At 43.0% G+C, this 23,781-nt stretch overlaps 1 protein-coding gene across 5 annotated transcripts in view; it reads right to left on the reverse strand.

The window, feature by feature from the left end:
• Positions 1 to 23,781, reverse strand: part of CADM1 (cell adhesion molecule 1) — a 327,569-nt gene that overhangs the window by 42,889 nt on the left and 260,899 nt on the right. For all 5 annotated transcript variants that reach the window (XM_030331905.1, XM_030331904.1, XM_030331903.1 and 2 more), the window contains exons 2-5: positions 21,894 to 22,040; positions 20,187 to 20,339; positions 13,623 to 13,760; positions 11,526 to 11,684 (exon numbers count right to left, since the gene is read on the reverse strand). In XM_030331905.1, the coding sequence (XP_030187765.1) occupies positions 11,526 to 11,684; positions 13,623 to 13,760; positions 20,187 to 20,339; positions 21,894 to 22,040 (597 nt within the window). The remainder of the gene's footprint in view (positions 1 to 11,525; positions 11,685 to 13,622; positions 13,761 to 20,186; positions 20,340 to 21,893; positions 22,041 to 23,781) is intronic.

Genomic DNA, 23,781 nt, shown 5'->3' on the forward strand with positions numbered 1-23,781 from the left:
CATTGCAAACCTTTTAAGAGAGGCTTCTTGTATACCACTGCGCCCTGCTCGCCGTGAACTGGTAATGCTCTCTGGGAAGCTAAGTCACCTGCCGGAGGATAGAAGTTAGCAGCCCCCAAAGCTCCAGCGGACCCTCGCAAGTAACACGGCTCTATCCTTGGACTTGTTGGCAAAGGGAATGTTTGGGAGCAAAATGGTGTGGAGGTTTCTGGGGTACTGGTAACTGAGTTGGGAAAGCAGTCACTCGAGAAAGGCAGAAATACTCAGGATAAACAGAATGACCTTGAATGGGGACTGGCTGCTGGGCAAAGGCAAGAGCTCCTGGGCACCGTTCTACAGACTACAGCTTACACTAAATACAACAATTGGGTGACATATGTGGTCCTATTATTTTTGGTGGCATAACACATAAACACAGAGCTGGCTGGTGAAGTTTATTAAAAACACAAAATACAAAAATAAGAAAGAAAGAAAGAAAGAAAGAAAGAAAGAAAGAAAGAAAGAAAGAAAGAAAGAAAGAAAGAAAGAAAGAAAGAAAACACAGACAGCTGAAGACCTGCTTCCTTATATTTCACATTCGGAAACAGCACCACTTAATGGGGTTACTGGTTAGGAAACCTCTTGTCATTCTTCCCCAAGAAACATTCTGGGCAAGACTAAATTTAAAGCCCCAAATCTGGGGGCGCCTGGGTGGCTCAGTCGGTTAAGCATCCGACTTCGGCTCAGGTCATGATCTCGCGGTCGGTGACTTTGAGCCCGCGTTGGGCTCTGGGCTGACAGCTCAGGGCCTGGAGCCTGTTTCAGATTCTGTGTCTTCCTCTCTCTCTGACCCTCCCCCGTTCATGCTCTGTCTCTCTCTGTCTCAAAAATAAATAAACATTAAAAAAAAAAAAAATTTAAAGCCCCAAATCTGGGCTGACATGTAGCATTTGCTTATAGGTTAATCTCTGATCTATGGAAGGACTACATTTTCCACGCGCTGCTGACTCCTGCCCATTAATTAAGAAGCAGGATGCCTACTGGCCTATGTGGAAGGTTTTTTTGTTTTTTGTTTTTTGTTTTTTTTCCCCTTGTGTAATTTACAAGCAAACAGAGAGGGTATGTTTTTCCGCACAGTGCGCCAAGGGTCTTATGTGCTCAACTTCCATTAATAATAAAGGGAGTGTTGAAAATCTAATGCAGTTTTGCCTCTTTTCAGTACCACTGACTTTTAGTTAAATGCTTTTTTATGTTATTATGGCTGTTTCCCAGTTGCCTACTACTCACAGAAATTAGGAAGAACAAGCTAAGGATTTACGATACCTGGAACTTATATATATATATATATATATATATATATATATATATATATATTTTAAATAACATACTAAACCATAGAAAATACACCTTCAACTTTAATAACTGATTTTCCCAATTTACTCCTCAGGTTTCTTGGAGAAACATCTACCATCTACTTATGGGGACAGCTGCCACAGTTACCTTAACAGCTAGCTGAAAAGGTAAACATTTATCTTGTTTGTATTATACAGAAAAAATGTCGTCCTCTGTTGACACATGCAGTATTTATAAGCATATTATCTGACTGTGGGGCAGCTGAACTACCTTCACACCCAGCCGACGAACCAAAGAGCGAGAGTCTGTGAGCCAAGACCTGTGCCCTTCTTTTGCCCTGAAAGAGGAACTCAGGTGTGCTCAACAGTTGGACTGGAAACCCTGGGATTCCACTGGTACCTCTGGAACTCAGGGATGCTACATTTTCCCAGGAAGACCCAGACTATAAAGTGAGTATGTCAAAATACCGAACAATCCAGATGGCTGACTGACTAGCCCAAAGCTCATCATTTATACTTTAATTATGTTCATAAATCAAATGTTATAACCCACCAAACCTATTCTGAGACAGACCCAGACTCCAAGATTTATTTTTAAGTAATGAGGTAAGGCCAAATACGTTTTCTGAGTGATCACTTTACGCCTCGGTTGGTGTTCTAAGGCACAAGGCTACCAGCCAGACGACACTTTCTGCCCAAGTGCAATAACTACCCAGAAATGTATCGCGCAGAATGGCCTAATGTCATTATAAAATGGAACTGCTATATAAAAATAAGAAAAAGAGTTAGGTCTGTGCACTTATGGAACGTTAGAGCTATGGAGATGGCATCACCAACAGCCAATCAATTAGGTCGAGTGATCTGAGGTTTTCATAATACACTGTAATTTTTTAAAACCCTATAAAAGACATTTAGCAAGACTCTTACAGCAGGCAGGATTTGTTCATTAGTCAAAGTTGCACAGAGGGTTAAATACCAGGAGGCTTTAGGTCACACTACAGTAGCAACCAATTAAAAAAATAATATTAGAAAGACATTCCAATTTGATGAGGCTTTCTTTAAATGTGCTTTGCTCTCTCCATAAAGGGAAAAAAATATATAAAAGGAAACTCTTAAAGAGGTTAGAACGGCTTGCTGGCAGATTACAATTGATTTCATGCCAGTCTGACCTTGCACCACATTCTATGATCTTTCCAGAAGATGAAACTCGAGACTCTATAACCTGTATATCACTTTCTTATGTAAATGAAAAGTCATCGTCTCCTCTCTATATCACAACACCAATGTATCGGGTTTCGAAATTTATTAATTAACAAAAAAAAAAGGTACTCTGCAGTTTCCTCTTGCCTGGGAGGTCATCCTTCCCATGTACCAGTCAGGAGTAGAGCTGAGGCAGGAGGAAGACGCCCGTGATATCCCAGCACGAGACTTATTACCACGCGGGGCTCCCAACACTCTCTCCTGCTAAGAATTTCTACTTCAGGTGATGTGGGCATCCAATGTCCTTGGGCGCTCTGACTGCAACCAGGTCCCAGGGCTTGGGTGTAAATTTGCTCCTGCAACTACATTCAGGATACAGGCCCCTCATGGCCCTTCCTTAGCTCTCGTCCAATGTTCTGAATATCCATCAGAGGGGGACCGAGGATGCCTGTGGAGCAAATGCAGATGGTTCCAGGGCCTAGCAGGGAGAGCTCAAGGGCAGTGAGGGCCCAGATGTATCAGAAGTTTGGGTCACCACCTGCGTGTTCGGCTGGGGAAGCATCAACCCAAGAGTCTTTGTCAATCATGGAGGATTACCGCAGTTTGGAGGAGCACGGCGATGCAAAGATTAACCTGAGATTTGGTGAGTATTAGGGGTTTTTTGAGCTCAAGGCGAGACTCGGCCCCCACCGTAGGGCTGCTTGGATGGCTGCAAGAGGGTGGCTTAGCACTGAAGGAAGACAGCTTCTGGTAGCGTGAGGTGATCGGGCCTGGTTAGGGAACAGTCACAGCGAGCTTTCAGAGGACCTCCGCATCTTGCAAAAGGTTTGCTTTCTAATGTCATGATACGTTCATGAATAATTTTCACTGCCATTTATTTTGTCTGTTTGCAAAAGGTGAAGGACCTCCCGCTGCTACATCTGTAGTAGAATCGGGGCGCCGCAACTGCACCTGCGGAGGACAGAGCCACGGTCTGACAGAGTCAAACCTGGTGGGGGGCGGGACCGGAGAGCACGCGCCCCCCCCCCCCCCACCGCGGCAGGAATGCAGTTCCTTCCCGTTGCAACTTGCAAGTCGTTCTGTGGATACCGAAATTACTGTTTACCCAACAGAATCAAATTTTATTCAGCGACGTTTGTGACAGAAGGTGGTTTCCAGAGCTTGCAAAGTGGGCTGCACACTCGCACAGTACTCCTCCCCGTTTTGGAGAAATCTTTAAAATTTTGGAAGTGAACCCTGAGCAAGAAAAGTCTTAGAGCGTGATTTTCTCCCGAAGAAGGTCAGCTCCGTAAGAAGAAAAGTGTTCGTTCGCTCTTTTGTATCCCCAGTACCTAGTACGGTGCCAGTGCAGTAGGCATTCGATACTTGTTTACCAAGCTGATGGATGAATAAGAACTGTGGAGAAATCTACCACGCGGCATGAACGCCTAGTCCAAGCTCTGCTACTCACTAAAAAGAGAAAATCAACTTGTGAATACATGTTAACCCTGTTACAAGATAAACTGGGCCCATTAAAATTTTTGAGGGCTTATGTGAGCATACGTTGATTCGAACAGGGCAACACCAAACTAAACATGCTCTAGCCACAGAGGCTAGGGAGGTTTTTTACAGAGAAGACAGGGAAACAAAGCAAAGGACATTATTTGATTGTTTGTGGCTTAAGCAGTTGCCTTATTTGGGGAAAGCCTAGTTAGCTGTTCCTGAATGGCTGTGGCTTCAGTTTCATTTCTTTGGAGTATGGGGACTTTGGCTCTAGTTTAGGGTTGACCCCATAGGCTACCCAAGGCATTAGAGCCACCCCAGTCTTGTTTAATCACTTCGACAGCCCTCAGCACAAATTATTATTGTATTATTCTTTCGAAGGTCAATCCAGCTCCCCAAATGTGAGATTCAGCTCAGGTGTTCTGATTTGCTGCCTCCATTTCACTACACGTATATTTAGCATTTCTGGCATAGCTCAAGCTGGTATCTTAAGGGAAATCATAAAGGATGCTGTTTGACCACTGGCTTTAGATTTTCAGAGTTTTAACTCCACAACCATTTATCCTTCCCCAGAATCGAAATTTGACCTTGAGTTAAAAACCATTAGGAGCACACATTAGATGACTACTTTCACTGTGTAAGTGTTCGATGCCCACAAGCCCCAGGGACACGTCTTCCCCCAAATACGTCAGGTCAGACAGAGAGATGGTGGAGGACAGTCCTTTGTAAGAGGCCTCTGTCTACCGAGCGTGCCTTCAGAAGAAGGTAGGGGTGATGGCTTTCTTCCTTGAAGGATCATGTCATCCAAGTCTTACTCATAATGCATTTGGCCTGACATTTACTCTTTTTTTTTAATGTTGGTCCCTCAGCCTCCTGCCCCCTCTGGTGCCGCAGAACGCTCCGTGAACAAGCTACAGAGTTAATAATAACGGGAATTTGGCCCCGCCACCGCTCTGTGACAATGCAAAAAATGACAGCTTAAACATTCGTTTGAATCAGGGGGTCTCTGTGAGGAATAATAAATACCAGAATAACTTCCCTGAAACTCAATTCACTGCTTTAAAAAAAAAAATAAATAAAAGAAAGGGAGAGTGGGAGGAAGAAGGTATTCTGTTAAAAGAGGAGACTGGAGATCAGAGAGAAACTGGCCCAATCGGGAAATGCCAGCTATTAGGCCGTGAAGAATACAATCTGGGAACAGAAATGAGGGGGGGAGGATCGATACAGGAGCCGCTCTTGGAAACTATGTCTTATTCTCCACTCCGAGCAGGAAAGATTTTCCTATTTCCAGGTTTTTCTCCCTCCTTCACTGCAGGGCACTGTCGATACCAGAGAAACATTTATTTTGGCACAGATAAAGAACAGGTTTTGATCATCCCCTCAATGCCCAATTTTCCCCCAATCAAGGGAATGAAAGAAGAAATCTAGCCTTCCCTGGATCTTGGATGAACAGGAATATGGATTTACAAACTATCTGCCTATAGGGAGTCAATAAAACTCATTTTGAAAATGATGCCTACGTACCCGATGAACCATCAGATGATAATCAGAGGAGGGAAGTTATTCAAACATCCATTTCTATAGTCTTTGTTTTCATTCTCCCTTTCAAAACTCACCTCAATTTCTCTCTCTCTCTTCTTCTTCTTCTTCTTCTTTTTTTTAAAATATGTACACACACAAAACCCTCACAAGATGAGGATTTTTGCAAAACATTTTAAAGAGCAAGGCTGTGATGGGAGAAAGCAAAGGACACACGGCAGTGATTCAAGAGCTGCGGATTCACCTCAGTCCAGAGTGAGGCTTTTCCCGCTTTGCACGGCAATCTGAATTCCATACCGAGGGTCACAGATCCTCTTTGAATTGCCAGCTTACGTCGCTATGTGTTGCCACCTTGATGCTATTTAAACAGTTTTCTTTTAACGCTCAGACAGTGAACTGTTCTCCTTTAAACAGGCTTTTATTTGACAAGAGTACGTTCCTGCAGATCTGAAGCTCCACTAACCGTGCCACAATTGTGCCACACTCCGCTATAATCAACCGTGTTGTACATTTGAGCAACGCTACGTACACAGACACGCGGAAGGAAAAAAAACGCGCAGAAATAATTTAGGGTCATATAGCTCAGAACATTAAAAGGCAAAACTGTTCTCTGCCTCACATCTAAGGCAGGAGAGCTTTGAATGCCAGCTTCCGCGCATAATTATTTTCTGTTTTAAACATTTAACTGCGTGCTGCTGCTGTATCCTTGCTGAGGCTCACAATGAAAGCTACAAAACTAAGAGCCCTACTGTATGTTCGTCATTCCCGGCAACGTTCCTATGAGAAAACCTTATTAATGAGCTTGCAAACGAGCACCCAACAGGGAAATGTCACAAACAAGAGTGGCTAATGCCCCAGAAAATCAAATAACTGAACACTTGGCTGATTGTGGTGCCTTTCATATTTATAATAAAAAAGGGGGGGGGGGCTTTAATTCACTAATTCTGAAGGGGTCAACACCTTGCTGAACAAAACAACTCATTTATTTATGTTCAGAAATCTCCAGATGATAAATTACATTGATGTTAATCACTTCAATGCATACTACACAATTAATATCTGTACTCACCACAAACTTAAAGATTATTAAAAGTATGACAGCATACACATCTGGCTGATTTTTCACATAATTGGGCACACCAATTTCTCCTGGTACCACAAATAAGGGTCCTAACAAACAAACACTGCAAGATTCTGTGTTCAATTAATTAGGACTTAAATCCACAAGACGAAAGCGATTCCAAGTTGCAGCTCGAGCCTGGTCTTCTGTACAATATGGTAGCACTCTATCTCACCCCTCCTCCTTTCCCCACCATATTTAGGGTAAGCTATCTAGTGACATACAATGTAGGTGTTCATTATTTCCTTTTTTAAAAGTAATTTCTTTGTTTTTTTTAACGTTTATTTATTTTTGAGACAGAGAGAGAGCATGAACGGGTGAGGGTCAGAGAGAGAGGGAGACACAGAATCCGAAGCAGGCTCCAGGCTCTGAGCTGTCAGCACAATGCTCGACGCGGGGCTCGAACCCACGGACTGCGAGATCATGACCTGAGCCGAAGTCGGATGCTTAACCAACTGAGCCACCCAGGCGCCCCTAAGAGTAATTTCTTAAAAGAACATAATTTATACAGAATTCAAATCCATTACCTGCCATTTAACCCTGTTCATATCCTGACTAATACCCATTTGTCTTTGATGAGGTAGAAAAGGCTTCCATAAGGCTTCATGTAACAAAATGGGTCAGGACTGAACCAAGTGTGTATATTTAATACCAACTCCATTAGGTCACATTTCCCCAGCAAGCAGTCCTATTTACCCAGAAAACAGCAATGCTTAATCTGAGGTTCACGGACAAGCTCAGTATTTAATGGTAATAACCTAATGCTTATAACTGTTATCATCAGGGATTGTTTTAGGTAGCAAAGAAAAGGACATTAAAAAATAATAGCTATATATTTGCTGTGATGTTTATTAAACAAAATACATATAGCAAATAAAAATCCTAACTTGATAGATATTTTTACACAGGTCTTTGTTAGGGAAAAGTGATAGAGTGACTTAAAGGCAAATTCTTTATTTTTATTATTATTATTATTGTTATTATTTATTTATTTTTTCTTTTTTTTTAATTTAACATTTATTTATTTTTGAGAGACAGAGAGAGAAAGAGCATGAGCAAGGGAGGGGCAGAGAGCGAGGGAGACACAGAAGCTGAAGCAGGCTCCAGGCTCTGAGCTGTCAGCACAGAGCCTGATGCAGGACTTGAACCCACGAACTGGGAGATCATGACTTGAGCCAAAGTCGGATGCTCAACCGACTGAGCCACCCAGGCATCCCATTTTTTTATTAATTTTTAAATGCTTATTTATTTTTTAGAGAGAGAGCGAGCGAGTGCATGGGAGGGGCAAAGAGCGAGAGGGACAGAGTACCTGAAGCAGGCTCTGAGCAGTCAGCGCACAGCCTGACGCAGGGCTGGCATTCACAAACAGTGAGATCATGATCTGAGCCAAAGTCAGACGCTTAACCAACTGAGCCACGCAGTTGCCCCTTAAAGACAAATTCTAAATGATGTAAAGGCACAGATGACCTGTGGATATGGGAAGAAAACTGGTCCTTGAATCAATGAAGTTAGGATAAGTCTTTAGGATAAATGGACTCCTTAAATTGTAAGCAAAACGTGGTGAATATGTAATTTTGTTCCCCTTTTCCAGGTCTACGGGATTTGTATTTGTATTTATTTATTTATTTATTATTTTAATGTTTATTTATTTTTGAGAGGGGGGAGGGGCAGAGAGAGAGGGAGACAGAGAATCCGAAGCAGGCTCCAGGCTCTGAGCTGTCAGCACAGAGCCTGACGTGGGGCTCAAGCTCACGGACCATGAGATCATGACCTGAGCTGAAGTTGGTCACTTAACCTACTGGGCTTCCCAGATGCCCCAAGGTTTATGGGACCTTTAAAGGGCTTTTAAGAAGGTTAAGAGCTGCTGACTTTAAGGGTTTGGGCTGATTAAAAAGTGAGGGTCTAATGTAACTCCTCATAGAAGATCTCAAATAATTCCACATGCATGCAGACTGGCTGCTGAATCTCATGTACTTAAGTATCTCTTCTTTTCTCACTGCCATCAAGACACGGGGCTGCCTGTCTGCAGAGAGAGATGGGGTTAAACCACCAAGTGTTGGCCAATGACTGACAGAGCTTTAGCGCCCAATGACTGAGTGCCTTAGGCATTTGAGGCAGGAGGCTTTTGCGTTATCGTACAGCTGCTGGTGTTCAAGAGAGGAAAGCTGGTAGGAAATGAGGTAGAGAATTCCAGTCGTGTTTGATGGAGTTACTTAAGGAATTCCTAGCTGACTCTGCCAAGTAGTCAGTAATGCTCCAGGAATGGAGGGTAGTGAACTGTCAGGTGACTTTCTTGAGCACAGAGTCTTATTTAAGATGCCAAACCAGACTCTAAATTCCCATTCAGATCAATATAATGGTTGATAACTCTCAACCTTCTTTTACGCAAAAAGCCTTTCACTTTATATACGTTTTGTAAAGGGAAGTATCAACAGTAAAATGCCTGTGTGGTTCACTTTGGATAATAATAATAATAATAATAATAAACCCAGCCTCCTATACGAGGGTGCCATGTTAGAATTCACAAGTGATAGACAGGTGTGTCTTCGTTTTTGGAAGGCACTGGTCACTTCCCTCTGGTGGAGGGCCCGCAGTACTCTGTAAGACTTAAGTCAGTCAAATGGATTCAGAGAGGAAGCTCTATTCCTTTTCCAAGAAGGACAAACCTCTCTTGAATCTACAGGACACGGAAGACAAAGACACTGTGGGGACCCGGAAAGAGTTTAGGGGTGGGGACTGGGTGAACTTCTAGTCAGGTTTCACAAAGGAGTTAATGTATTATTAAAGCTAATGGGCCCCTACAAGGAAAGTTAATGGATATTAAGTTTGCTTAAATGAATTACATATTAACAAAGTCACAAGAAATCTACTATCTGCCAATTTAGATAATATCTGATCATTTCTGTTTTCCCATTATAGGGACATTACACCACAATAGTTTTAGTGATATGAAAATTATAAGCATGATGCCCATAATGAAGCTACATAATGAAGGAGATGAGATGAATTAACAAGAAAAACCTGCATTATGTAATGTTAAATTGAGCCCAACTCACAGAGCAGGAAAAGGTTGAGAACGAGATCGGTGTCTTAGGAGCAACTTTTTATACCTTTTCCCTGCCCCTGTTTGGCTCGGGCAATTCAAACGTGTGATGGAGACCCTAGTGGGCTGAATGGTGGCCCCCAAAAGATAGGCCCAGGTCCTAACCCCGGAGCCTGCGAATGAGACCTTACTTGGAAAAAGAGGTCTTTGCGGATGTAATCAAGTTCAGGATCGTGAGATGGGACCATTCTGGATTAGCAGGGTGGGCACTAACTCCCACAGCAAGTGTCCTTACAAGAGACATCCAGAGAAGAGAAGGCTGTGCCGAGGCAATGCAAGAGACTGGAAAGAGGCAGCCACAGATCAGGGAATATTGGGGCCCCCAGAAACCAGAAAAGACAAGGAAGCCTTTTCTCCTGGAGCCTTCTGAGGGAGTGTGGCCCTGTCAACCGTTCGATTTTAGACACCTGCCCTCTAGAACCATGAGAAAATAGATTTGTTGTTCTAAGCCACCAAGTTTGCGGTAATTTATTAGAGTGGCTCTAGCAAACGAACGGACGGATTCACAGGTGGTAATGCTTTGCGTCTATCAGACCCCCCCCCCCCCCCCCCCCCCGTCACTCCATTTCCAACCAAACTCTTACAGCATTTCCACGATGTACATTCACATATCACCTGCAAGTTTTTCACAGGCCTCTCAGTTACAAAAGCTCCCTGATTAAAAAAAAAAAAAAAAAAGTGAGAAGTTGGCTACTTGGTCGCAACTTTGCTGCAAGGATGGTTTTGTGCAGAAAACATTTTGGCGAGCGGAAGAGTCCAGAGAGAAAACAAGGGGAGCATCCTTAGTTCATCGGGCACAGTGAGGAGACAACCCCACTCACCACGATCTAGCTGCTATTGATGAAGCTACTGAGATGGTGGCACTGATCTCAAAGAGTTCCACTTTTAAACTCATTGCTACACTTTAAGCTGAAAAAGGAAGAGAATGTGCAATGTAAAACGACATGCTGATGCAGAATGGGAATAAAAGCCCCTCTATAAAAAAAAAAAAAAAAAGAAAATTCAGTACTTCTGATGGGGCCAAGAAAGTGGGAGGGATCACCTTAGGTTGTAAAGTTCACAAAGGAATGATTACAGTCAATATTCACAAAAGGCAATTAATTAAGTCATGTGGTAGAACAGATTGGGATCATCTTAAAGTTTTGCATTTGGGTTAAACGCAGTATTTTGAAAATCCTCACTGGCACTCGATAATATGGCAGCGTTTCAGGAAAATAATCCTTTGATTATTTTACTACTAAGACAACAAGATATAAACTCTACACTATATAAAACATATGTATTCAATAAATGGCTTCTGAAATGTTTCTAGGCAACTGCTCCTCTGCGTTCTCGGTAGAAAATACTCGGGTACCGCTGCGGTCTGAACCTGTGTGTCCCGCCCTCCCCAAATCCGTCTGTCGAAGTCGCAATGCCGGCTGTTGAGGCTCGGAGGAGGCGGGGCCTTTGGGACGCGCGTGCGCGCTCAGGTCCTGAGGGTGGAGCCTCACGCTCGGGATCGGTGCCCTCGGACCTTGGAAAGCAGCCCCCAGAGACGGCTCTAGCCGCTTCCGCCCCACGAGGACGCAGCGAGAAGGCGGTGGCTGAGAGCCAGGAAAAGGGCCTTCTCCTGAACAGAACCATGCTGGTTGGCCTTCACCTTGGACTTTCCGGCCTCCAGGGCTGTGAGAGAGAAATCACCGCTGCTTATAAGGCACGCCGTCTCTGGTACCTGGTTAAGGCAGCCCCGAGCGCACTGGCAGGTACTCACACTGTACTTCCAGGTACCGCTGCGTCTGCAAGTTTCCGGTCACGGCAGGGTGCTCTACCTGGCAGATCACTGGGACCCCATCATCCTCCTTGTGAACCTTCAGCATCAGCTGGCTCGTCACAGTGTACATGTCTGACCACTCCTCCACCTCCGATTTGCCTGGGGGACACAGGATACACCGAGACCTCAGTCGAGTGAATTTCTATCACCCTGATTTTATATATTCCCCACTGCTCGCCTGCCCCACCATCGCCATTTTAACAAAGGTGATGGAAGTCACCTGGGGCAGGGTAAGCTGTGGGTAGATCACGGATAAAATGATAACTTCCTACTTTTCAACCTTGCAGCATAAGTAGGTAAGATGTATTGCAACCCCACATAATATATACTATTTTAATTTAACTGTATTACATTTGCGTCTTCTAGCTTAAAACCTCCCACCAAAAGGCAGCTGAAAGTTGAACCACCGTGCCATCTGACTGCTGACGGCGTTTTGGAGGAGGAAAAGAGAAGCGCTTTTCACCCCTACAACCATCTGAACTTGAAACGTCTAGTAGGCTGTCATGCGGTTTAAAAATTCCAGGACATCATCCAAATCTCCTAAGTAATTCAATCAGGAATAGAGATATAAACAAGCCCCTCTGCCCACCCCATCAGCAACAATTAGGAGGGAAAGTAACTAAATGGATTTACATAATTGAAATTGTAATTGAAATGTTTCAACTCTGAGACTTTTGGAAGACCACAGAAAATGTAGTGGCGGTGGGTAGAGCAAAGTCAGATACAGGCTTCGGGCCAGATGGGAGACATGTCCAAGAACACCCAGAAAAGGAGGGAGGAGGCTTCCGGATGGGATGAATAGGCCAACGTGGCCCCTTTCCTGAACTCAGCACTCCCCGGGACATAGCGCACCATTAACTTTCTTTTAATGTTTTGTATTTATTGGTACACATTTAATGGCTCAATTCACTTAGAAAAGCAGAGGGGAAATGAGAAACTCCTTCCTTCCAAAACCATACCTAGGAAATAGGAGATTAAAACAGAGCAAGCTTTTTGAAACTTAAGCCGTTATATATAGATTTATCTCTTTCTAGATATAGATTTTTATATCCCCTTTCTAAAAGGGCTTATTCTTTTCTTCCTGGCACTCCTGATTTATTTAACAAGCACATACAGAGCACTTACCTTGCCCCAGATACCAGCTACAAGCTTTACAAACATTCACTCATTTCATCTTCCTAAGAATCCCATCAAATCTGTAATATTAATACCCCCATTTTAGCAGAAACTGCGGCACACAGCTAGCATTTCTGTCCAATGACCAGAGGAGGTTAGCCCTCGGGGACTACTTGGAAAGGGATAAGAATGCCGACATGTACCTACAACTCAGGATGACTGACACCTAAGGGTCAAATAGGGGACGGGCTGTGGCCACGGCGATGACGAAGGTGGCAGATGTTTGCAGGATCTGCCTGTGCTGCTGTCACAAACTGGGAACTTGGCAAAAGAACGGGCTGGTGAAACGGGCAACTGAAGCACAGGTGCCATGAGAGAAGGGGGGCCTGCAGATTCACAGTGAAGATAAAATTCTTAGTCCACTTGGCAGAGCCGTCCCTGCAGGAAAGCACATGGTCCGTGAGCGGACAGTGCGGTAAGGCATGTTAGAATGACCTGGAGTTCAGCATGAAGGCTGTTAGACTGTTTTTTTTTTTTTTTAATGTGTAACATGAGAAATTGGGGTTCTGACCCACCCTGGGTCACAGGGTAAATGAGAACCTGAGTTCAGTGACCCCTCTAACACCTCTTCCCGGTCTAAAGAGTTCTGGTGTATAAGTCTAGTTCTTTCTGAGCGTTGGAGTAAATATCCAGGAACACGTATCACCACAAACCCTCAAACCACATAAGGAGGATATGCATTAGATTCAATAAAGTGCCCTTAGGCTTTGGCTTCAGATGCATTTAGCAATTGATTATAAACCACACTTATATGGATATTTTTGTTTTAGGGGCACATTTTGCATTTATCTTGCATTTCCACAAAGGTAGATGCCCTTGCAGGAATCAGGTGCCCACTAACAGGGGCAGCCCGCGCCTCACCTTTTAGCTCCTTGTTCCCTTTGAACCACCTGATAGTCGTGGCTGGTTTGCTGGCCATGGCGGTGCAGTTGACTTCGATCTCCTCGCCTTCCACTGCGGTGTCTTTCTGGATATCGATCATCAGATTGCGTGGTGGGACTACAAATTAAACATGTGCGCTTTTTAAACACAGAATCCATTTCTGCACATGGCCTTCTTTTCATTAGAAACTAGCACCACTGCTATCAAAAAGAGGAGACAAATAACGGACGTTCCTGATGGGAATTTAAAACAAACCACTACCAGAGGGGAAAAAAGAAGTACAAAGCCATTATCAAACAAGGTGAATCATATCATGCACGAGTTGTGAGTTTAGAATTTCTCTCCTAAAGTCACCTTATAAAAAATGCCCATTCTCCCATTCCCCTAACTTTTCAATGACCAAGCTGTAACAATGTAGGTATCAGATGAGCTGTCAATAGGTTATTAGAAAATTGAACAGGAAGTAGATACAAACGTAAGATGAGTAAACTCTATTGAAATTATCATCCTTATCTGGAAGGATGTGAAAGGACTGCTTCTCCTTGAACTGAACCCTTGGATTTCAATCTTCATATAAAAGATTCCAAAGACAACCAGCTTTGGAATTAAAGACCTGGAGTCCCTTAAAACAATCACTCACCATAAATATACGTAGAAAAGTTGTGCCTCGGAACCAGTTGCATTCAGTTAAAAATATTCATAGAGCACCAGAATGCAATCATGACCTCCAATGGATGGCATGGTAAAAAACCACTGGCTATGAAGATGCAGTAATATAGGAAATGCCAGTTAATTTGCATTTTCCCATGTCATTTTCCCACGTTCTGAAATCTCATGCTCCAGATTTTAGACAGCAGAGGTGAACAAGACTATTAAGTGCTTACAAGTCAACTTTATACATCAGAATTAAAGACACTCTTTTTAAAACACACTAGAGCATATGGAATAAGATGGTCAGGATAAAATATTTTGGGGCTACACTGCTGACTATCAAATCCAGAGTATGTAAGATGATGGGGATGGTGAAGAAAGTACGTTATCTTGTATGGAGCTGAGTTGGCAGTGAAACTTTGCATAAGGTGCAACCTTACCTCAAGACTGAGCTTCTTGAAATAAAAATCAGTAAGAATACTGAATTCAGGAGAGTGAATCTAAGACTATGTGCCCTGACCACCATGAATAAGCAAAGACAGTTCTGAGACTTATGATTAATAAGTTTCTCAACTCAGAAGAGAAACAAGAAATTAAATATGTATAAACATGCCATCCCGATGATCAAGTTGAATAATAAATCTCTGATACCGCTTCAATAAATTATGGGATTAAACCACGTATTTGGGATTTCCAACTGTTCCAGCCCAATGTAAAATTCTGTGTACGGGAAGACTTTTACACTGAACTGAAGCCCTTAAAATTCCTACCGAGAACGACAGAAAAGGAAACAGACATGTTGCGTATGTTTCTCAGCAAGACAGTGTGTAGGGGGTGTGTGTAGAGGGGTAACTATTAGAGCAAAACCAGGCCTCTTCTTTGTTCCCCGTGTAAAAGGAAAAGAACACATTTGCTCAACTAGATGTGTTGCCCAAGTGATATGGCCCAAGTGGGTAGTTAAACGTGGCCAAAAACTACCCTTGCTTACGTTAATAAATAAATAAATAAATACATAAATAAATAAATAAATAATAAGCAGAAAGAGAGAGAGTCTAACATCCAATTTGGAATTGCACATCTGCCAGCATTTTAAGAGACACAGAAAACCAGTTACAAAAGTAAATGGGACGACTTCAGCTAGCTATTTCCTTAACAGAGATATTCTTGCCAGATGACAATCAGGACAGTTATGGATTTTCATCACGCACCTAGATGGTTGATAGAGAATACACAGAGAGACTGGATGTTTAGGACCAACAAATACTATCCAATTCTAAGTGCAGTATCATAGGGATATTGAAACAAAATGCTATTGTTAGAGCAAATGTCAGAGGAGAAGGCTGCCCAAGCCTAGAGAAAATAAGATCTCGGTGAGCTAGGGGGAACAAAAGTAAGAGGCGCTAAGATAAAACGCCAAAGAGTAAAAGACGTGGGAATGTCCCCCTACAGATGGAGGAATCAAAGTCGAATGAGAATTCTTGTCAAGGTTCAGACAAAACTAAAAGTGATTTCTGATGTTGCCGTACGCGATGATTCCCAATGAGAAACGTAACTGAAGAGATATTCCTCAGTTTAAGGAAATTCAAACTGAGTAGCGGAGACTCAAGGAAAGCGGTTCTCTTTGGCCATGACAAAGAGGGCAGATAGATAGCGTTCTCTTTCCTAGAAGTTACTACAGAATGGAGTCAGCTGCATTCCAGCTTGTGTGCACAACTTTGTGGAGGAAACCCTTAAGGCTCGCTCTGTGGTAACCTGGGGATCTTGATGGGAAGAGACCCAGGAGTAGTTAAAAAGGCTGCGGCACGTACTGCTGTCAAGTCTCAATGACACCCAGCCTCCAACACAGGCTTTGTCGGGTATTTGCTTTCTGTGTGTTCCTGAGTATCTTTCCTCCACGCTCTCCTTGTTCATGCTGAGCCTGAAGACGGCTTTAGCTCCCCTCATCACAGGCTTCTCCTAACCGTCACTAGGTGTTCTTCAGCGGTATTCTCTCTGCAAGATGGAGATGGTCATGGAGACGATGGCGTGCTCTTTCCACATTACCAGTAATGTCTGCTGGTTCAAAAGAAGGAGCTGGTAAAGGTCAGGTATAAATGAGGCCAGAGGAATACTTACCAGTGCCTCTTAGATTTTCTTTGGAGGTTGAGAGTCTGACCGGCAGCAAAGAGACCCTCATCTGGATTACTAGTGTTTGACATGGTCCCTGCTAACTCTTCCTCTTCCGCAGCAGATATACCGTGAAGTTCCCTAACCCTTCAGGGTGATGCAGCGCTGTCTCCTAGGGTTATCTTCCTGAAGAGCTAACGTCACCTCACTTTGTGGCTAAGGTACACATATGGAAAATTTCCCAAGTCTGGGACAACAGGACCAGTGCAGAAGAATAAAGGACTCGTTTAGTGTGGAGAAGGGCATCCTGAGAGAGTGGAGCGATTTTTTTTTTCCAAGTCCACAATGTTCTTAAGACTGTGGCCAGGATTTCTGACTTTACGAATATGAGAAGAAGAAAACAGTCAAGTACAGTGGGAGTCGTGTGGTTTACAAACATAAAATCAAATATGATCGTGTGAGTCCTAATGGTTTATTGATATCAGTAATAGAGGTGACTTCTCTCTGATTTTTTTTTTTTTCAAAAGCAAGAAAGCTTTGGAAAATATAAATGAGGCAATTTAAGGGTTTCTGAAAAAATGGTGCAGGGCAAGAAAAACTTAAAGTTTATTTTGGTCTGTTAATTGTCCCCTGTTCTCCCTTTAACTCCATAACGTCTACTCTAATACAAAAGTGGTTAGTAAAGTATAAAAATCCATTTATACGAAAAATGAATTAAAACTGCTACTAACCAGAGAATACACTTATACACGCTCTGCTAAACAGACACATTTAGTAAAAACTGCCTGCAGCCATTAATGAAAATAACCAAAGATGTATGTAAGGAGGTGCATACAGATTAAAACCTGAATGAAAATCACAGAAGGGAAATACTAGAAAATAGCAAAGAAATGTCAAGGTTCTTCTTAGCTAACCTCAAATCTATAAGAGTGCTCATTATAAACATCAACGCCTACAACATTAAAAAAAAAATCCGCAATATCAAGATGAGTCACACGTTAATTACAACAAAAGAGGAGTCTTAAAGCTGATCAGTATGTGAAATCTCACTCCCAAACCCTTTTAAATAATTAGGTTCTTCTGTTCCTGGAATCTTAAGAGTGAACACTAATCTTAAAAGGACAGGACTGTAATAATATTAGCTACTATTATCAGTAACTATAGTTATCTTAAAGCGGCGTATTCTATTTCTCGGGCCACTGTTTCCCTGAATACTGGTATAAAGAGAGTCCTGTACTACGAAAGGAACCAAGTCACACAAGTGTAAGAAGTGAGTGGATATCCTACAAGGCACCCAAATGCATGCAGAGTATCATTGGAGGGTTTTCAGTTTTTACACGGATAACATAAATATGCATCATAGTAACCAACAAATAACCACCTCTGAGCTCTTAGAATTATGCTGAAGGTTTTCCTGAATGCTTCCAACAACTAATAGGCACATGCACTAAAAGCAGTGTCTTCCACTCAACGAGAAGGTAGACAGCCGTGTGAGTACCTCTATGGAGTCCTTTTCAGAGAAGCATGGATAGAAACAAAGACGCTAATAGATCACTCTTCATTCATTCGAATATCTGAAAATTCTAAACCTTAGAAAAAAGGTTTGAATAGAGGAGTACCAGTGAAAATTGTCAGATTTTGGAATATGAAAGACTCAAACACTGATGACAACAATTTCACTCCGTCAAAGAATCCTACAGTCAATTCAATGGTAAGAATATTAAATGAACACATAATATCTGCAGCGAGAGCATCGACTAGTGTTACTTTCAAGTATGTTTAAGTTAATGCTTCCACACAATATAAGCAGGAACCTATTACCTCTAGAATAATCAGACCTCCAGAAGGATTATAGGCATAAATGCCTCTCAAAAGTCTAGTGCCGGTGTGCTGACTCCCAACCACTGGGCATATTCAGTCAAACGGGGCCGATCTAGTGGGTCTGAGAACAAATGTACCAGATACTGGAAACTGACAGGCAGTCACTGCTTGCCTGTGGCCAGCTATGCTTCTGAAAACAAAAGATGTGCACCTTTGGGGAAAAATCTTGAAACGGCAGCATTTGGGATTTTATTAAGAACAACCTAGGCTAGAAGGCACAAAGGATGTGAGCCAGAACAGTGGGGTCTGTTTCAAGGTCTGTGATTCTAGATTCCTACCCGTGTGCTTTGTGAGGGGGGCAAGATGGCTAGCCTCTGTTATTATCATTTCTCTCTGTGAGATAGTCGTGTTTAAAGGTATACGTAGAAAAATATCCTGAAAACTCAAAATGCTGCAAGTTCATTCCCTTCTGTTGCTGTTACTCTTGTGGAAAGGCCAGAAACGATGACGGGTCGATGGGCGGATGGTCAGTTTGGAGTCTGTGCAGCCAATGACTTACTCCAAAAAGCCAACAGTGTTTTCAAATACTTCTGAACAATGAGGTGGACAGAAAACTTCAAGTGCATGTATGTGATTTTGCACGATACCAAAACAGTCATCCTTCCATGCTTATTTCTACAGGTCTCATATGGGTTAAGGCTAGAATTAAAGACAGACACGTACCTCTGAAAGCCGTTAAAGCCATCTACCGTTAAACACAGACCACGTTAGAAACTGCATGACCTGACATGAAACGTGACATCCTGAAATCAGTGTTCCTCTTACCGAGAACATGTATGTAAGTGCTAGGAACATGTTTTAGTTTAATGGATTAAAAAAAAAAAATGTATTTTCCCTTCTACGGCTGTTTAAACAAAGTAACGGGGCAGCAGCTCCACGCGTAAATCCATAAATACATATATGTTCACACACACCAAGCAAAAACGTCCTTCATGTTTATCTTTCTAATCTTCATATCATTACACCGAAAACCTGCACTCTGCCGCCTCAAATAGACTTTGATTCATGATCTTTCTGAAGGTGTAAATCAGAGATCTTGCCTCATGTTAGAGCAAACGTCCTTGAAAACTCAGTTTCAAAAATCCACATCAGCTGGTATTATGCCCTGGTATACAGCTTTGTCTAAAAAAGGTGACTAACTCAGGCCATCTTCAACACAGGGATATCTGCTGACTGTATGAAAATATAAATACGGAAACATAACTACTGGGAATTTCCAGAAAATCACAATCTGGTGATCATAACTGAAGACATTCAACTCACTAGAGGTGTTCTTAGCAGCCTGTCAGCAGTCCTTGCTTATTATCAGCCTTCTCTCCCTAGAAACTCTTAATTCTTTTATGTCCAACGGTTGCAATTTGTGGCAAAGTGTGTGTTCATGGGGTATGATTTTTACAGCATAATCTAGAGCATAAGCAATACACAAGGCAGTGAGGAAAGCCAAAGATAAGGAGATCAACAATACTAAATGAGATGTAAGTCAGAAGAAAGAATCATTAAGCGGGTTTTATAACCGCGCTCTGCCACGGGGTAGAGATGTGGTAGCCCATCTCCTCCTTCCCTGAACAGAAGAAAAAAAAAAAATCCCCGTAGTTAGAAGCAACGACATTTCATGTGGTGAGTGACTCATCGGAGGGCTCTAAATTCTCTTGATCTTTGCTTCTGAAGCTTGAGGGTTCAAGCCCAAGAACACATGGAATCTATAAAGACTGCTGATTGCCATTCCTTAGAGTGTTTGGTAAAAGAGGCTATTTTTTAAAGTCAGCAAGATGGGTGGTGATTCTTCCTAAAACAGGCTTGAACAGCAACAACATTAACCATTAACCTTTTCCTTGTTGCTGGAAGCCATCGGTAGTAAGGGCCACCCCACTCGGTTTCCCGGGACGCGCCCCACGCGTCTCTTACCCAGCACTGTGATTGTGGTGTAACTTTCCTGGGGAGGGTCAGTGTAGAGCTGGCAAAAGTATCTTCCTTCATCCGAAATCGAGACATTTGTCAGTGACACTTTGAGTTCACTGCTAGAAAAATTCAGCAACTGAAACCTGCTGTCCTTCAGAGCTGCGAGACAAAACACAGAGGCAGTGATTAGCAGGAAGCGGACGGACCATCCATTTTCCTTACCTCGGGGAGGAGGAAGTCAGGTGACTGGAAAGGCCGCTACAGAGTAGAAAAATCGAGTAAGTCTTTGTGCACCTGTTGGGTACTTCTTCATGCTTCCTGAATTACCGTTTTGGGCTTCAACGATAACTGCACGTAGACAAATAACCTTGTCCGAAAGGAAAGTGACACACATGGGGCCTGTGGGTGTAAGAGCACGCGCAAACACACGGACGTGCGGGCACGCGCCCACACCCACGCACGCGCACATGTGCTCCTTGCTGTCAGTTTTAGCACGTGCTCATAAATTGTGTCAGATTTTCCACTGGAGTTTGGCAGAATGAAAACAGAAGGAAGGGCAGGCTGTGAGGATCCTCTGGACGTCCAGGGACTAGGATGAACTCCCCTTGAAAAAGAGCGCTTCCAAATTATGAAACCCCCCCAAAATCATTATTAGTAATTTGAAAAACAACATGGAAGCAATTTAAAAACATTTCACAACAAAACGATCCCATTTGCATTTAACTCGGATGCATCTTTGTATCTGGTATGGTCGGAGGTGAAGCTTCCCGAAGCCCGCGACCCGGGGCCTCCCAAAGCCTCAGGCCCCGCCTGCAGTTTTCCAGCTTCAGCTTCACAACAGCAAACAGAGGAGGATAAAGTAGGAAATCAGAGTCACCACAAAAGTAACGTTTGTGGGCTTTTCATTCATTTCAAACATTCACCTTTAAAGTCCTTCTACTAATTTTGGCAAAGGCTAGATTCATTTATAATGACCAAAATTCACTTTAAGAATGACTGGCTCCTCTCCTTCGACCTTCCTTCACCCTCTTAGATGCTCCTTGGGTTTATCAACTCTTCCCACACTTCCTGAATGTTCTGGGGCGTTGGGGAGGAGGGGGACAAGTAGATGGGAAGGGACGTTCCTCTACGTGTGCTTTGATGAGGTACCGATGTTCTCAAAGAGCAGTTTTTTGAAAGACCTGACTCTTGGTCTTGCTAAGCTCAGACATCCATCTGAACCATTTCTAGGATATACAATTGAGTTTCAATGATTAGCTTCTGTGATATCATATTCGGTAAGGTTCCAGCACATGGTAACCTCCATCTACCAGAGGCTATGGTGATAGGAGAGTTTGGTTTTGTCTCCATAGGCACAGATTGCCTTGGAAACTTCAATCTTCAAACCAAACAGATTACCCTTCAGAATGCTATATTTTCTTTGCCTTACCCTATTTGAGTTGTTGTGTCCGGGACTCAATTGCAATTCACCTTGAATTACTACAATCAATTCCTATTGCAAAGTAAGACCGCTTTACTTTTAAAAGGGACCATTCAAGGTTTCTATTAAGTAGAAAGATTATGATTGCATGTCTCTTCTTCCCTCTGAAGAATTGACTAAACTTTAAGCATCTAACATTAAATTTAGAAAAGGAGGCCTTGGCAATCTCTTTATCAAGACAACATGTAGGAAAAAAAAAGTTGCCATCTAATACTATTGAGATGGAAACTTACGCCTGAAGTCCCTGAAATAAATGGTCTGCCTGTTGGGATTCAGCAGCTGGATCACAGAGTCGTCACTCTTATTGACTTGGCAGCTGATGGTCGCAACTTCTCCCTCGATCACTGTCACGTCTTTCGTAAACAAATTCTGTCCATCACCTTTAAAAAAAAAAAAAAGGAGAAAAGAATTTCCATCGATTAAAATTTGGCTCATGGCTCAGTTAAAACGAGAAGCAAGAAGTGTGTTAGAAAATGGACTCCAGAAGCAACACTGGTGTGGCTCCCTCACTCATCCCAGAGAGATCCAGGGGCCAAATGCAACTAAGCCTGGAGTCAACGCACTCTCAACATTCCAGCTTCCGCTATCTTATACCAGTTAAGGAGTGTGTTGGAGAGGTACGGAAAGGTCAGAGAATTCACTTCTCTAAGAAGCTGCAGCTGTCACAAATGGAGTGGGGGAGAAACATATACTCAACCTCAGCTCACACGCCCTTGAGCTAAGCTCTTTGGTCGCCTCACAGAAAACTCAAGGGACCACTTAATAGAAGTAGGGGAGGAGGGCTCAGTAAATAACTTTCTCTTGTTAGTGGCTGTCGACATTCCCAAGGTGTAGGCAGGTCAGTTGTTTACTGAGTGGGAGTGAGGACCTACCCAGCTAGGACTCTCTGGAATCTCCATCAAACCCTGGGAGAGCTTAGAGTTCAGTCTGTTACTCTGCTCTCGGAAACTAACACCTTGCAGACTCACCGAAAGCCCCAGGCAGTCCCAAACCATGCCCCTTCTGCAGCTTGCCCATCTAGCCACTCAGAACATCTCTTTCAGAACACATCAAAAAGTTAAGGGTTACAGATCCACTGACACGGGCTTCTCTCCAGATCTGCTCTAGTTTGTTGCTTCTAAGATTAGTGACAGTGGCCAGCGTGCCTCATGAATGTCCCATAGGATCCACAGCACGGGTAGGAGGAGAGCAGAATTCAATTCAATAGCAAAAGATGAAGCAACTGTTGAATGTCCAATTCTGCACCTGGAATAGCAGAGGATATAGAAATACGGGACCCCGTCCCAACCTCTCAGAGGCTGCAATGTGGGGGGGGGGGGGATGGATACCTAATCTTCACTTACGGAACAAAAAATGCAGAATGGGCAATGGGTATGTACAAAGGTCGGTCGGGAAGATTGCTTTTTGGCTGGATGATCTCAAGTAAATTATTTCAAGTCCCCGAGCCAGTGTCTCATCTGCAAAACGGGGACAGTAATTCAAAGCCCTCTCCCAGAGCCATTGGAAGGATTGAGAAAGGTAATAAATATAAAGCGTTTAGCACTGTGTCTAGCTTCTTATAAAGCTGAATAAATGAGAGCTGCCCTCCTCATCACCATCATTTCTGTAGTTGTCAAATCCAAACATTTATTAGGCAATTCCACATGCTGGGGGGTAGTGTGCGAGCAAGAACCAAGGCTCACACTCCCTCCTCTCAAGCTCTCTAGGTAATTACAGATCAGGGTGGTTTATTCACTCCTCCCGCCAAAATACAAAACAAAACAAAACAAAACAACAACCCCAAAACAACTCTGTCACATTTAGAGACAAAGGTCAAAATAAATCCTATTGCAAAAGAGAGAGAGAGAGGGCGCGAGAGCGCGCATAAGTAGAGATGCAATCGTTGTAAATGGAGGATATCCACCTGCTATCGTATTTCTGCTGAAGGATCCTTGTTTGCCAGAACACAGCGAGGAAGTGTGAGAAGGGTGTGAGATGGCATTAAGCCAAATCCACCTAGAAGCAGACCAGCCTCTGACAGAGGATTAGAAAGGAGAGGACTAGGGGTTAAGGACAAAATTATTAGAGCCGCAGATAAAACAAAAATTCTTGGTGCTCGAGGAGTAAACCGAATTAACCTAG

Source organism: Lynx canadensis, chromosome D1 (genome assembly GCF_007474595.2).
Source record: "Lynx canadensis isolate LIC74 chromosome D1, mLynCan4.pri.v2, whole genome shotgun sequence".
NCBI lineage: Eukaryota > Metazoa > Chordata > Mammalia > Carnivora > Felidae > Lynx > Lynx canadensis.